General features: G+C 39.8%; 1 protein-coding gene across 1 annotated transcript in view; it reads left to right on the top strand.

Annotated features, from left to right (window-relative positions):
* Positions 1-16,505, top strand: part of CPXM2 (carboxypeptidase X, M14 family member 2) — a 129,535-nt gene that overhangs the window by 77,099 nt on the left and 35,931 nt on the right. Inside the window, exons 5-6 of the mRNA XM_038579021.1 lie at positions 11,684-11,768; positions 12,734-12,884. Coding sequence (XP_038434949.1) covers positions 11,684-11,768; positions 12,734-12,884 — 236 coding nt within the window. The remainder of the gene's footprint in view (positions 1-11,683; positions 11,769-12,733; positions 12,885-16,505) is intronic.

Below are 16,505 nucleotides of genomic sequence, written 5' to 3'. Positions count from 1 at the left end.
CATCATTATTACACTATCTTAATTACCAAAGCTCTTTCAAATAAGTTCTGATATCTTGATAGGACAATTCCCTCAACTGTTTCTTCTTTTCATAAAGTATCTTGATTATTTTCCTCCATATAAATTTTAGAATCCATTTAATCAAATTTCTTTAATATGCTGTTGGGATTTTTAGTGAGATTCAACATGTATACAATATTTTTCTATCCATAAACATAGTATAGATATCCACTTATTTATATACTTTAAAATGTCTTTTAATGAAGTTTTCTCCATAAATGTCTTACACATCTTTTGTTCATTTTATCTCTATGTATCTGATTTTTGGCTGCTCATGTATAGAACTGTAATTTTGTATAGTAGCCCTATATCCAGTCACCTTGCTAAACTATCTTAGCAAGTATAATAATTTTTCTAGTCTCTTGAATTTTCTTTGTTGATGGTTAAATTCTTCAGGATTTAAATTTGTTACTGTTCCTTCCTCATGGAGAATGCATTTGCATGTGTTTCACAGTTTTTAAAAAAATTATGAGTTCCCATGTGATTGAATTTAGCAAAACCTCTGAAAGCTTAAACTGAAGACTTTTTTTTTTTTAAGATTCTATTGATTTATTCACGAGATACACACAGAGATAAGCAGAGACATAAGCAGAGGGAGAAGCAGGCTCCCTGTGGGGAGCCTGATGTGGGACTTGATCTCAGGACTCTGGGATTACAACCCAAGCCAAAAGCAGACACTCAATGGCTCAACTGCTGAGCCACCTTTGTGCCCCTGAAGACTCTTCTTTAGAGAGGATTTATGTGTGCTTTTTTTGGGAGCCAAGCGGGCACTACTCTTCTAAGACCATTTCAGTCCTCTCTGAGGGTCCAGGCAAAAGTCTCTGGTTCAACTTTTCTTTTTTTTTTTTTAATTTTTTTAAAAATTTATTTATGATAGTCACACACACACAGAGAGAGAGAGGCAGAGACACAAGCAGGCTCCATGCGCCGGGAGCCCGACGTGGGATTCGATGCCGGGTCTCCAGGATCGCGCCCCGGGCCAAAGGCAGGCGCCAAACCACTGCGCCACCCAGGGATCCCTGGTTCAACTTTTCTAACATCCCTCAGTTGTCCTAGGTTTTGTGTTTTGAGCCCAGCACTGTTATGTGCATTTTTCCCTGAGGCAACTTCCACCTCCACACACACACCCTTAGTTCACAGCTCTTTTCTTCTCCTTGGAGATTTCCTTTACTTGCTTGAAGGTCCAGTGATGGTTTAAAATATTCCTTTTAGTTTTAACCAGGATCCAGTTGTATTGTAGCAGAAGGCTTGGCAAGTATTTAGTCTGCCATTTTGGTGATGATAGGCATTCTCAGTTTTTATTTAAACCAAAGCAACATTAAGTCAGAAAATATCTGAATGTGTTCCTTTTTATTTTTTATTTTTTGTAGCCCCTCTTCTCTGTTTTCTTGATCTGAAGGAAGGCTGAATTGGTAGGGAGTGTGGTAGTCTCATACAAGATTAGGATTTTTGCTTTTCATTTTGGTTTGGTTGTTATTTTTGTTTTTGTTTTAAGTGAGAGAGCTGGCTGGAGCCCAGAGGAGAGTCACCTCCCTCTTTCTGCAGTCAGGAAATCTTTGACACAAATACTTCTTTACTTGGGCTGCATTGCTTTTGAGTTGCAATCTCCAGTCACAGAGAATTAAATGTCAAGGTGGTTTTGTGATGTGGAAAAATCTCTCTGAGGCAAGTGGAAAAAAAAGCCACAAAGTGCTGTGAATTTCAAACCTTCCCCAAGGATTAAGAGGCCAGGAAACATGGACATTATAGCTCCAAGAACTTCTAAGCTGGCTCTGTAGTAACAATGGATGTGCCTGTAGCAAAAGAATAAAATATGCAGCTTTTGTGTTAGATAAGGAGTATGTAGCACTCCTTCATTGCCCCCCCTTCATTCCTCTAAGCCACACACTCTTCCTTTTTCCCCCCACCACCAGCCTCATCATAACACTTAATCATATTCTCTTCAGATTTCCAGGTTACCTCTCTGTCTTCCTCATTAACCTCTAAAACCCTTGAGTAAAGAGATCATGTATAATTCACCTTTGTTTTTTCTGAGGCTGGCATGATATTTGTAATACAGTAACTGCAGAGTGAGGAGCAGGACTTAACACATTCCACACTGTTTTCAGTGAATAGAACTTCAGGCAAAATTCAATCCTACTACAGCATTACTGATTGGCAAATACCTCTTCTGTCATCCTGGATTATCAGCCTTCTTAATTTTAATTAAGATTTCATTAATTCTTAATTTCTTTATGGCTGTGTCAGATTGTTACCATTACTGGTTAACAAAGGGTTAAGCTTGAGGATTGGTCACTTCCTGGAAGTGTCTGGAGGAGCACCTAAATTATGTTTACGGTTCAACTGGAGTCCTGTATGTTGTGTAGCATTTGGCATTGTCTTAATTATGATACTGTCATTCTTCTTAAGAGCTTAGGTTTATGGATCAATTACTATGTTCCAGGCACTATGCTGACACCCTACATGCATTACCTCATTCAGTCTGCACTTACTGTACAAAGACAGAGTTGTTAACTTGTTTCACAGCTAGAGCTCAGAGGACACATAACTCTCATACAGGTCACAGCTAGGAAGTGGAAGAACTAGGATTTTAGTATGGGTTTCTTGACCTCAAAGCCAGAGGCTTAACCGCTATACTAAAACATCTCTCAATCTATAAATTAATATGAAATGTCTTTGTAGGTATCTTTATTATTTTCAGAAGGTTTGGCAGTTTGTCAAGTTTATATAGTTCGTAAATGACAAAGTTGGATTTGAGCTAAAATGTTTAGCACTCATTTCTCTACTCATACTCTTAATGTACATTTACTAAATGCCATAACAATAGCTTCAAACTGTATGTGTGAATAAAACCATGCCTCAGAAGCCAGTATAATCATGTTTTTAAAGTACTGAAAGAAAATAAATGTCAACCTAGAATATCCAGTAACAATATCATTCAAAAATGAAGATGAAATAAAGCCATGTTCAGACAATAAAAACGGAAAACATTTATTGCCAGCATACCTGATTTAAAATAAATATCTAAGAGAGTTCTTCAAGCAGAAAGAAAATGATCTAGATGGAAATATGGAAATGCAAAAAACAATGAAGAATACCAAAAAGGGTGGGACACCTGGGTGGTGCAGTTGGTTAAACCTTGGACTCTTGGTTTCTGCTCAGGTCATGATCTCAGGGTTGTGGGATTGAGCCCCACATTGGGCTCCATGCTCAGTGTAGTCTACTTCAGATCTTCTCTCCATTTCTCTCTGTCTCTATCAAATAAATAAATAAAATCTTTAAAAAAATACTAAAAATGGTAAATAAGTAGGCTTATAAATATTAATTGTATGAAACAGTAGTAATTTGTTATGAAATCTTAAAAAACATATAGAATAAAAATGGATTAAATATTAACTATAAAAATATTTAGTATAAATACTAATATTAAAATATATAGAATTAAAAACTAAAATTGAGCTGTAAAACAATGCAAAAGATAGGAAATGGACTTACAATGTTGTATGGTTCTAACATTATCATGGAAGTGATAGAATTACAATTTGAATAAGACTAGTCACTTAAGGATACATATTGAAATATTTAGGGTAATTATGAAAAGAATAATGTGAGTGTATACCTAGTAAGTTAATAAAGAGAAAATAGAATAATAGGATATCTGATTATCAAATAAAAAAGGCAGAAAAAGAAAGGGGAATGAAACAGATGGGTCAAATAGAAAACAAATAGTAAGATGGTAGATATAAATCCAAATAGAACACTGATTACGTTACCTTTAAATGAACTACAATCTCCAAGAGAAGAAGAATATGATCGTACTGTGCTTAAGAAAAAACCTCATAAAACTGAACTACAGGCTATTTATAGGAGACACAGTTTAAATGTAAGGAAACAGAAGTTTAAATGCAAAAGAATGGAAAAAAATACACATACCCTAGCAAAATAAAACAAGATAACTATCTTAATATCAGGCAAAGTCAACATTAAGGCAGAAAGCATTGATAGAAATAAAAAAGGGACATTTTTTAAATCATAAAAGAGTCAATCTACTAGTACTATATGGCAGTCTTAAATCTGTATGCACTCAATATCATAGCTTTATTCATATATATATATGTGTGTGTGTATATATATATATATATATAGGTTTAGAGAACTGCAAGGAGAAACAGATAAATTCACAATCAGATTGATATTCTTTTACACACCTCTTTCTACAAGCAATAGAATAAGCAGGCACAAATTCATTAAGTATACAGAAAATGTGAATAATACACTTAGTACATTTGATCAAAATTTTATATGTGGAACACTGCACACAATAATTACAGAACTGACATTGGTTTCAAGTGCACATGGAACATTAGCCCAAATCAACCATATGCTGAGCCATAAAAGGATGTCTCAACAAATGTCAAAGGATTGACATGATTCAGTTTGTTCCCTGAGTTAAACTAGAAATCAATAATAAAAAGAAAACTAGAAAACCCCCACATTTGGAAATTTAAAATTATATTTCTAAATAGTCCATGGTTAAAGGAGAAATCACAACTGAAATTAATATTTTGAACTAAATGATATATATAAAATTTAAAAATTATGGCATATAGCTAAAGCAGCTCTAAGAAAGAACTTTAACCATAAATGCATATATTAGGATTGAAGACTGAAAATTAATGGTCTCAAGAAACTATTGCAAAATTAACAACAAATCAAACCTAAAAAATGTGCAATAGGAAAACAGTAAAGATAAGAGTAAAAATTAATAAAATATTATTTTCACCTTAGGAAATTGCTGATAGTCAACCATTTTGGTCTGTAAAAATGATAGTTTGATAGGAGTCATATGGTTCCTACTTGGAAACACATATGATTCCTAACTGGAAACATATTAGGTCACTAGGTTACTTATAGGAAATGAATAATAAAGAGGGAAAACAAAGCCAAAAGTTGATTCTTTGAAAAGATTAATAAAATTAATTAACTCTTGGTTAATTAGGAAAAGAGAAAAAAAATCAACTATCAACATCAAAATTGTAAAAGGTAGCATCACTAAAAATGCTACAGACATTAGGAAGGCAATAAAATAATACGAAAACAAGTTTATGCCAATAACATTGAAAGTAGCTGAAATGCAATAGTTCCTCAAAAAACATAATTTACTAAAACTGACAGAAGAAGAAATAGAATATCAGAGTAATCCAATATCAGTTCATTATCAAATATTGCCCCCTCAAAAAACTCTTAATTTAAAAAATTTTGGTTGAATTCTTCCAAACATTCAAGAAAGAAATGGCACTTAAAAAAATACAGACAATGGAAACAGAAGCATTTCCCAACTATGAGTTTGCATAACTTTGATATCAAAATCTGATGAAGACATTACAAAAAGCAAAAATATGGGAAACTTTTTCATGAGCGTGAATACAAAAAATGCTAATCAACATACTACTAAATTGAGTCCATCAATACATAAAAGGGTCATATATCACCACCAAGTGGGATTTATTCCAGGAATATGAGGGTACTTTAGCCACAATTGTAACCAAACACTGTAATTCACCACATAAAGAGAACTAAAGAGAAAAATCATATGACTGCTCTGATAAGTGCCGAAAAGGCATCTGAGAAAATTCTATAGCCATCTATAAAAAACATATGGTAGAGTCAAGCCCCTTGTAGTGAGGGGTTCCAGGGCACATACTATATAGCATCTGCTTGGAGCTTCTGCAGTGAGTCCAAAGTTTATGTGTACTGATTCATTTCAAGAACTGTAAGTTTTTAAAATGTGAAAAAAGCCCAAACAAGAGGAATTGCACATTGTTCTGTTATAACAGTAGCTTGATAGAAACTGTATAGCTTGATAGAAACTTGATAGAAACTAAAAGATTTTATCCAATGTTTTCTGAACATGGACATGATATGGAGCTACAGCAACTATATTACAACCCAAAGACAGTAAGTGTGAAAAAAAATGAGTATATCTTGGTGTTTTCTTAGAACTCTGAGACAAGTATGGAAAATGAATATATAAGAATGTCTTCTTAGAACTCTGAAACAATGAATATGGAAAAATGAATGTACACTGAGTCCTGGCAACATTCTCTTAGAGTTCTGAGATATCGGATATGACAAATGAATGTCTGTTGATGTTGACTCTGACACAATCAACCAGCTGAATGAGTGCCAGCAGCTGCAAACATCCAGACTCTCTTATTACTTGAAAAAATAATGAACTCATACTTGGTTAAAATAAAATAAATTAAAGGAAAAAAATATTAACAGGAAACATCTTACCCAGTGGTGAAATGCCTAAACCTTTCCTTCAATCTCAGGAATCAGACAAGGGTGGCTATTAGTACCACTTCTTTCAGTACTGAACTGGAGATCCTAACCAGTGTAATAAATAAGGCAAGAAAAAGAAATAAAGAAGCAGAACTATCATAGTGCTCAGATAATATAGCCATGTCCTTAACAACATCCAAAGGAATCCTAGACTATTAGAATTAATTAATGAATTAACAAAGTAGCTGGATATAAAATCATTATACAAAAAGCATTTGTATTTCTCCATACCAGCAACAAACAGGGAGAAAATAAAATTTAAGGTAATATCATTTATAAAATCATCAAAAAATCAACTACTGAGGAATAAATCCAGCAAGAGATAAGCAAAATAAAGACCTAAATAAATAGAGGAATATACCATGTTTATGGATTAGGAAATTTAATATTGAAAGACGTTGATTCCCTTAAAGCTGACCTATATATTTAGTGCCACCTCAATTAAAATCCAAAAGTCCCTCTTTTGGAAGTTGACAAGGTGATTCTGAAATTTATACGGGAATACAAAGGGCCAGGAATAGTCAAGGGAACTACAAAAAGCAAAAACAAAGTGGGAAAATATACACTACCAGGTATAAAGACTTACTATAAAGCTATAGAAATCAAGACAGGATGGGTTTAGCACCAGGTAGGAAGCAGACCAATGGAAGAGACTAGAGCATCAGGGAACATGCTTACCTGTATACAGCCACATGATCTATAGCAAATGTGTCACTGATGTGCAGTAGAAAAATAATCATATAAATGGTTCTAGGTCAGTTGGGAGGCCTTTTCAGAAAAAAATGTATCTTGACCTCTAACTCACACCATATAATAGTTGACTCTGTGTGGGTTGCAGATCTAAATGTAATAGGTAAAGCAATAAAGCTTTTAGAAGAATGCATAGGAGAATATCTTTATGATCTTGCAGTAGGCAAAAATGTGTTGAAAGGGGCACAAATACTGAAAACTGTGAAGAAAACAAAGGTTAATTAGACAATGTAAAGATTAAGACATTCTGTTTATCAAAAGATACCACAAAGATGGGGCACCTCAGTGACCCAGTTAAGAATCTGCCTTCAGCTCAGGTCATGATCCTGGGGTCCTGGGATTAAGCCTGGAGTCAGCATCCTGCTCAGTGGAGGGTCTGCTTCTTCCTCTCCCTCTGCCCCTCACCCCACTGGTGCTTTCTCTCTCTCTCTCTCTCTCTCTCTCTCTCTTAAATAAATGAATTAAATTTTAAAAAAAGATACCACAAAAAAAAAATGAAAAGGAGGACACAAATGGGAAAAGATATTAGCAATCCATATGCTCAAGAAAAAAAATGCCTATCTAGAATATATAAAGAAACTCTTACAAATCACAATAAGAGAGACAACTTAATTTAAAAAGGGGGGGATTTGAATAAACATTTCACAGAAGATGATATTCAGATGCCCAATAAACATGCAACATGTCAAAATTTATTAGTCATCTAGGACATTGAAATAAAAATCACCACAGAATAATAGGACACACCCATCAGAATGGCTAAAATGAGAAAGAAAGATAATACCAAGTGTTGACAAGAACATGGAACATCATGAACTCTCAAACATTGCCGGTTTGAGTGCACGTAGATAGTTACTTTGGGAAACTACTACTGCTGAACACATCTATATCCTGGGATCCTATGATCCAGCAATGACATTTCTAATTACACACCAAGCAGAATTTTGCATAAAGTCACCAAAAGATACATAGAAGAATATTCACGGAACCACTGTTCAAAATGGCCCCAACTGGAAACTACTCAAATGTTCATTAGCAATAAAATGGACAAAGTGTCTGTTCTTTGAATGGAATACTAGGCAGCAATGAGAAGGAAAAAAATCATAATATGGGCAACAGTATGAATTGTCAAGGACAAAACTAAGCCTGAGACAAAATGAACAAAGGCTGTTTATGCATAAACCGGTGGCAGGGGGACCTCTGCCATTACTTGCATTTCAGCAGGAGGTAGTAGAAAGGAGAGTCAGTTTCACAGACTAAATAGGAGACACTCAGGTAGTCTCTGGTTTCTAAATGTTCTGCTAAGGTGGAAATTTTGAAAGTGGAGGAGACCTTCTAATTGGTCTTGAGGTACTTTTGACCATGCTTGGTGGACTCCAAGGGGGCCAGCTCCGTATTGCTTGACAGAGGAAGTTCCACCTCCATCAAATGGTCTGCAAAGCCCATCCAGCCCCAGTTGTCCTGCCTTGTCCCTTGCTCTGCTCTCCAGGAGCACCAGCTTCCTTTTGCATCCTCCAAAGTACCGTGATCTCTTCTTCCTCCATCTATGGGATGCTTCTCCTGTAGTGTGAGATAAAGACACTCTCAGATAATTCTAGAAAGGGGTATAAAATTGTAAGTGGAATTAAACTATGAAAGAAAGGAACATAGAAGAAAAGAAATTGGCCAGGTTAGGCGATTAGGATGGCCTTATCTGATAAGATCTGAGGTCTGAATGATTGATTTAGAGGCAGACAGGATGGGAGAGAAGAAATGAAAACTGTATGTGCTGAGGCCCGGAGGCAAGAGAGTTTAATCGTTATCAGGAATTGAAAGAAAGAGCACAGAGAACAAAAGGTGAGCAAGAGTCTTATAGAACAGAATGAGGATTTTGGCCTTACTACCCAAGAAGGGTAGTATTTTAGTCAGGCGGTCACATGATAGTATTTCATTAGAAAAAGCAGTCTCTGACTGCAAGATAGAATTGGGAGGCAGCAGTCCTGGCCAGGGAGAATGGGCTGGGGTGGTGGCAGTGAAGGTGGAGAGAGGTGGGTAGATGCTAGAAAACTGTGGGAGGTGAAATTGACAGAACTTGGTGATAGTCTCAATGGAGGTGGTGGGGGAGAGAGAGTGGGGTGCCACGGAGGACCCTGGGATTTTGTCCCCTCTGGGGAATGCCAGTGCCTTTCCTGAGGCAGATGCTCTGTCTGGCCCCGGTGGAGGTGCGGAGCAGGAGACCTGCATCCATTCCTTGGGGTGGGGTAAATTTGGGATGTTGCTGGGACATGAGAAGTGGAGAGAGGTCAGATGGGCAGAGCAAGTGACGGAGGTCTGCGGTCCAGAGAACAGGTCAGAGCCAGGGAAACAATTGCCCTTCAAACATAAGTAACGGATTGGTCCACATTTGTTCTGAGTTTGCGAAATTGTTGCTTGGTTTTCATTTCTTTTCTCCCCTTTTCTTTGGACAGCTTATTTTTAATGTTTCTTTCTACCCCTTTCTCATTGTGTGTGTTTCTCTCAATCGAGAGGCTCCCTTAAGGTCATCACCTCTGTCTCTGCAGGTAGGATGCACCCCTCATGTCTGCAGGCTGCCTTGCCAGATCACTATGGGGTGTTAGCAGCCATAAAAGGGGCTACACTTGCAAGGTCTTTAGTGATTCTTTGAACGTGGGAGACAGGTTGCTCTTCGGGGTGAGGATATTTTCCAGTGCAGAGGACATGAGCTGTGCCTATGTGCCTTTCAGAAGGCATGCTTGATGCTTCGCAGTCTGCAGGTGTGGGCTCAGCCTTCACCCTCTCCAGGGGGAAACACGGTGCTTGACAGCTTCCAGCTTTTGGCAGGTGTTCAGACCAAGCTGGTGGGGAGGAGAGAGGAGGAGAGAGAAGACTTGTGGGGAGGATTCGTCTCCAAGCACCTAGAGAAGCACCTAGGAATAGTTTTCACGAGTCAGTCGGATGAACCAGAATGAATAGAAGAAGCTCATCTTTCTTTTTTTTTTTTAAAGATTTATTTATTTATTCATGAGATACACAGAGAGAGGGAGAGAGAGAGGCAGAGACACAGGCAGAGGGAGAAGCAGGCTCCATGTAGGGAGCCTGATGTGGCACTCGATCCCGGGACTCCAGGACCACACCCTGGGCCGAAGGAAGGCGCTAAACCGCTGAGCCACCCAGGTATTCCCCGAAGCTCATCTTTCTAAGTGAACTTTCCTAGGCAGTACTGATTCAGAAGCTCAGAACCGTATTGGGATAGATCTAGCTCCCAAATCCAAGGAGATTTCACAGTAGGAAAAGAAGGATCCAAATGCTTCAGGTGACAGAATGTTCTAAAGGATTAATGAATTGTTGTTTAGTTCCAGGATTTTAAAAATTAAAAAGGATGATGCTCCGAATCTTCTACATTGGTTAACCATTAATGTTATGAACAGTGAGGCTGAGGGACGAAAATGTGCCTTCCCTGTGAGGCTGCTTTTCTGGCATGGCCTAACGGGTTGACTCCCACTCCGGGAAGTCCTTTCATGACCATTGTCACCTCAGTGATTTCTGTGCGGTAGGACATGGTGGCAGGTCTGGCTCTGGGCCCAGCTCACAGTGGATTATTGCTGGGGGGTAGAGGGATTGTCTGCATGGCTGTGACAGCCAAGGAGAAGCCCAGTGTCTCCTAGACAGTCAAGCTGTTATTTTTGTGGCTGGTGGCATGCAGTTTGTTATGTTCCCAAATCGTTTTCCAGATGAAATTTCTAGACCAACTTGCAGTTTTTACTGAGGTTACTTTTCCACATGGAACTCGACTACCACGTGTGATGTTAATGTTCCATATAAACAGATACATAAGTGTTTGTGTCTCTTCATGTGTGACCAGCACGGAGTGCTTACTGGGGACCACACACTGTCTGAAGTGTTTAAGGAGCATTAAACCATTGAAGGCTCATGTTAATCCTTTAGGCTTGGTGCTTTTAGGATCCTCATTTTTACAGATGAATCCACAGTGGCATGGGTGAGTCATGTTAGCTGTGAGGTCAGTTAGCTGAGTGAGGACGCAGGTAGGGTGAGCAGTGGGGCCAGGCTGTGGCTCAGTGTCATCTATTACTGGGACCTACCGCTGACCCTTGAACGACGCGGGGGTTAGGGGCATCGACACCCTGTACAGATGAAAATTTTTGTATAACTTCTGGCTCTCAAAAAATCAACTACCAATAGCCTACTGTTGTCCAGAACGGAGCCTTACCATTAATGTTAGTTAATGCACGATAAAGTAAGCTGGAGAAAAGATAATGTTGAGAAAATCATAAGGAAAGAAAGTACATTTTTTTTAATTTTTAAAAAGGTTTTATTTATTTATTGGAGAGATTGAGAGAGCGCAAGCAAGCAGGGGCAGAGGGAGAGGGAGAAGCTGACTCCCCACTGAGCAGGGAGCCTGACATGGGGCTCGATCCCAGGACCCCAATCATGTCTTGAGCTGAAGACAGACGCTTAACTAACTGAGCCACCCAAGCACCTGAGGTAAACATTTTAAAATGTAGTTTTAAAACGTCTTATTTTCTTTTAGGAGTGACTGGGTGACTTCCTACAAGGTCATGGTGAGCAATGACAGCCACACATGGGTCACTGTTAAGAATGGATCTGGAGACATGGTGAGTTTCATATTCCCTCTGTCCACGCCCTTGGTACCCAGCTACGTGGGTCTCTGCAAAGAGAGGTGATGTGTGCCCCCTCGATGTCTGCTGATACTGTGTCAACTCAAACCAGTGGTGGATAATGTCCCCCACCCCCTGCTTCCATGCCCTGAAGTGCAGTGCCAAGTGGCCCTTTGAGAGCTAATGTAAAATTCTGAGCTGCTGGGATGTCGTTTCTTCTAGAATTCACAGGTCAGCCCTGGGAGCCATGGGGCACAGGCAGTGTGCTGGCATCCCTCACAGCCCCTCAGCTGTCACAGTTCTCCAGTGGTCTCTAATGACCTCCATCTTTCCACCCTATGATTCATCCCACATTGGCCAGTTCTGCTCATGTCGCCCTCTTTCTCTGGTTCTCAAGCATTTCCTTTCTCACACAGTTTCCAGAGTCTTCCACAATTGGATGGCATCTCTGGCTTCAATCTTCTTTCTCTTTCTTATGCCCTGCACACACTCCTTCTATGATCCAGTAAACATGAGCCAGCTGCTCTGCTCCTTCGGAAGTCCACCTCTGGGCTTCTCCTGTCATTCCTGCTGCTTTTCTCTAGAATCCCTGCCATCCCTACAGGTCTAAAGAGTTTTCCTTCAAGACCAATTCAAATGCCACCTGCTCCCCAAAGCTCTGCTAGGTCCTTTCCTTCTTCTGAAATCCCAGAGCTCCGTGGCCATCCCTCTACCAAGGCACTAATAGATTTTACCTGGATTATCCAAGTATTCCCTCCTCCTCCCCTCTCTACTACCCCAGTAGATGGGGGGGGGGCTTCCTGAGAGTAGGGTCCATGCTTGATTCACTTTTTCCCCCCCTCAATGCCCAGCACACATTGGGTATTCCTCAGTAAAGTCTTCTGGAATGAGTGAATCACCCTTTTATCCCTCGATAATCAAGCTCTAAACGATTCTCCTTTTTTCCCCTTGTGCATAAGTAGATATTTGAAGGAAACAGCGAAAAGGAGATCCCTGTTCTCAATGAGCTGCCTGTCCCCATGGTGGCCCGCTATATCCGCATAAATCCACAGTCCTGGTTTGACAATGGGAGCATCTGTATGAGGATGGAGATTCTTGGCTGTCCGCTTCCAGGTGAGCTCGCCCTTCCCTGCTTACTGCGGGTGGGGTGCTGACGGAGAACAGGTGCCTAGCCAAGGTGACTGCAAACAAACCAAGCAATCTTTTTCTCATGTAAAAAAACAACAACAACAAAAAAAAAACCAACCTGTATCTATTGCAGAATATTTAGAAAACATAGCTAAGCAGCAAGAGAAGAAATAAAAACCTCCATAATCCCACTTAGAAGCATCATGAATATTTGGGGGTAGCAAAGTGATGTGTCAACTGTGGTTTTGCCTACTGGGATTTGAAGATGATGCATGTTTCAAGGCTGAAAACTCACTCAATGCTACCACTCAGAAGCAAGTAAAAAAAAAATTAGAGAAAATATTTGGTAGCATATTTAATTCTCCTCGAGCACTCCCACCACTCTGGGTAGAGGAGATGTCAGAAATTAATTTAATTTAATTATTTATTTTTTCATTTGTTTATATTGAAGTTCGATTTGCCGACATATAGTATGACACCCGTGCTCATCCCATCAAGTGCCTTCCTCAGTGCCTGTCATCCAGTTACCCCAACTCCCCGCCCACCTCCCCAGAAATTAATTTTTAAATGTATTTTTTAAGATTTTTATTTTATTTATTCATGAGAGACACAGAAAGAAAGAGGCAGAGACACAGGCAGAGGGGAGCCTGATGTGGGACGTGGGACTCGATTCCGGGTCTCCCTGGGCCGAAGGCGGCGCTAAACCGCTGAACCACCAGGACTGCCCTTAATTTTAAATGTGACTGTGTACATAGGCTCTTTCTGTTTAAGTCACTGTGCTTGGGTGCCTGTGTCTTTGGGTGAGTGCTTATTTATTTCCTGTGGCCTATTTTCACATGATGATATCTGGGTGTGCCCTCAGGGTGGCAGGACGAAGGGGGCTTGAATTCACATGTGTGTCACCTGGATCCTCGCTGGTGTCTGCTCTGGACGGGCTGATGTGGTCTGGCTCAGGAATGGCTCTGTTTGGCCTTTCAGAACTTGTGAGTTTGTGCCCGCGTGGAGCCTGTCGATGGCAGCCCCTTCATCCTGCCTGGGCATCTCCAGGGCAGGAAGCAAGCTCCTAGCACATTCCTAAAGCTCTTCATTAGAGCCATCCCTGTCTACCTGCAGTCCGTCCCTAGGGAACACGGGAGCACGTTTTTGGGTTCTAGCTTTCCTTACCACTCTTGTCTAGTGAGAGAGTGAAGCCTTGCTACTTCTGTGGTTCTCTGAGCCTGGGGAAGCGCATCACCAGTTCTGACGCTCTCAGATGCCATTATAGCCATCGGGCTATTTCTGTAGCCATCCAACCCCCTGCCCCCCTACTGTGAATTGATATTTATTGCATTTTCAAAGCACATTTAATGTCATTTATTGCTTTTCTCTTGATCCCATAATATCCATGCTCTTGCTTTGCCAAGTATGAATTTTTAGAACACAAACTCTGTATCGATGAGAAAAGATGGGTCTATCTGCCTACCTACTCACACTCACACCAGACAGATTCTTTGTTATATATTTGGACTTACTAGCTCGCAAACCTTTTTTTTTATGTCATTAAAACTATTAGATACCATCTGTTCTGTGGATGCATCTATCTAGTCTATAGACAAAATCCAGTTTTTAGTCTACCTTACAGTTGGAGGTTCAGTTGTTTCCAATATTTTGGTTCCATAAAGAACCACACAAGGAACGTTTTTATTTCTATGTCATTGTGCGTATCCACAATCACTGTGTAAATTACAGGATTATTCAGTTATAGGATTAGTGCTTATGTTAGATTCTGATAAATAGGGTCACTGGTGCAAAGGGTGTGTGCACCTTTTCAAGGCTGATCCAGAGAGGATGTTGAAGGCCAACATGATTTGGGACCTGGGCTCCTCTTGTGGCTGGTTTGTGTTGGAGTTGTCACTACAGGTCCCACCTGCTGCCACCCCAGGCCCACTGGGCTTTGCAGAGCACACAGAGTCTGCAGACTCAGAAACAGGCGGCTATCTGAGAGGCCCTCTTTGTGCCAGGCTAGGAGGCTTGCTCTCCTGCCTATGCCTGCCTGCTTTAAAGAGCAGGGTCATGGTTTCTCTCTGTGGACAGGAATTCATCCACTGCTGGTAAAGGGCAAAGTGTAGCCTGTGAGAGTCTCATGAAATAAATATTTCCCTGGGAAGTTATTCTTGAGGGGGGGTGTGTTTGAAGATAGATCCTTGGGGCAATTTAAACACAATAGTTGCAGTGTGAAATCTAGATGGGTTTCAAGTACAGACTTTGAATGGCTTTATTTCCAACCCCAAGTTTTTAGGGCCATTTCTCTTCTAGAAACTACTTAGCAGTCTACACAGAGGGGAACTGGCCTTTGAACATGCCACCTGGTAATGGTCACACCAGAGGGACTGGGGCAGCTCAGGGGTCCCCACATCCACGTGGGTAAGTGAACCTTGCTCATTGCCCTGCTGTTGGCACAGTTCCTTTGTGCAAGTTAATGAGGCCAAAGACAGAGATGACCCAACCAACTCAGCTGCTCGGACCTTGTGGTCTAAATGCAACTGCCTAGAGTCTGTTTTTCCTGGAACGCTTGTTTATGAAAAATTCATTTACTTTTGCTTCTGCTCTCTTTGTTCTGTGCTTGCCATCTTCCTGTGAACTCTCAGGTCGGGGCAGAAGAAGGTGGTGATTCTTTTCAAGCTTTCTTGAGTAATGTTTCCAGAAATTTTTGAACTGGAAAATGAATTACCGCATGTCATAGTCTATTAATAGGATTTTTAAAGCTCAAAATGAAAAGAAACTGGAGTGTTGTTGATGGTTACAGTTTCAGTTTTGCAAGATGAGAAAGTTCTAGAGATCTGACTCACAACAATGTGGATATATTTAATGCAACCTAACTGTACTCTTAAAAATGGTTAGGATGATAAATTATATATGTATTATACCATAATTAAAATTTTTTCATTTAAAAATATTCTGTATTCTTTTTTTTAAATCTATTTGAGCATAGTTGACACAATGTTGCATGAGTTTCAGGTGTACAGCATAGTAGTGATTGGACAAGACCAATCCCCCACCCTTTCCCCTCTGGCAACCACCAATTTGTTCTCTGTATTTATGGGTCTGGTTCTGCTTTTTGTTTGCTTGTTTATTCATTTGTTTTTTTAGATTCCATATATGACTGAAATCATATGGTATTTGTCTTTCTCAGTCTGACTTATTTCATCTAACAAATACCTTCTGGGTTGTTCATTATTTGAAAAGTTGAAAAAAAGTCAGGATCCCTGGGTGACTTAGTTGGTTAAGTGGCCAACTCTTGATTTTGGCTCAGATCATGATCTCAGGGGCCTGTGTGATCTCACAGGATCAAGCCCTGTGTTGGGCTCCATGCTCAGCAGGGAGTTTGCTGGAGATTCTCTCTCCCTCTTTTTGCCTGCTCCCTGTCCCCTGTTCATACTCTCTCTCTCTCTAAAATAAATAAATAAATAAGTAAATACATTTTTATTTTTTTTAATTTTTTTTTAATTTTTTATTTTTTTAAAGATTCCATTTATTTAGTCATAGACACAGAGAGAGAGAGGCAGAGACACAGGCAGAGGGAGAAGCAGGCTCCACAGGGAGCCTGATGTGGGACTCGATCCCAGG

This window comes from Canis lupus, chromosome 28, assembly GCF_011100685.1.
Source record: "Canis lupus familiaris isolate Mischka breed German Shepherd chromosome 28, alternate assembly UU_Cfam_GSD_1.0, whole genome shotgun sequence".
NCBI lineage: Eukaryota > Metazoa > Chordata > Mammalia > Carnivora > Canidae > Canis > Canis lupus.
Note: the sequence above shows the minus strand (reverse complement) of the source record. Positions and strands in the feature narration are given on the sequence as shown.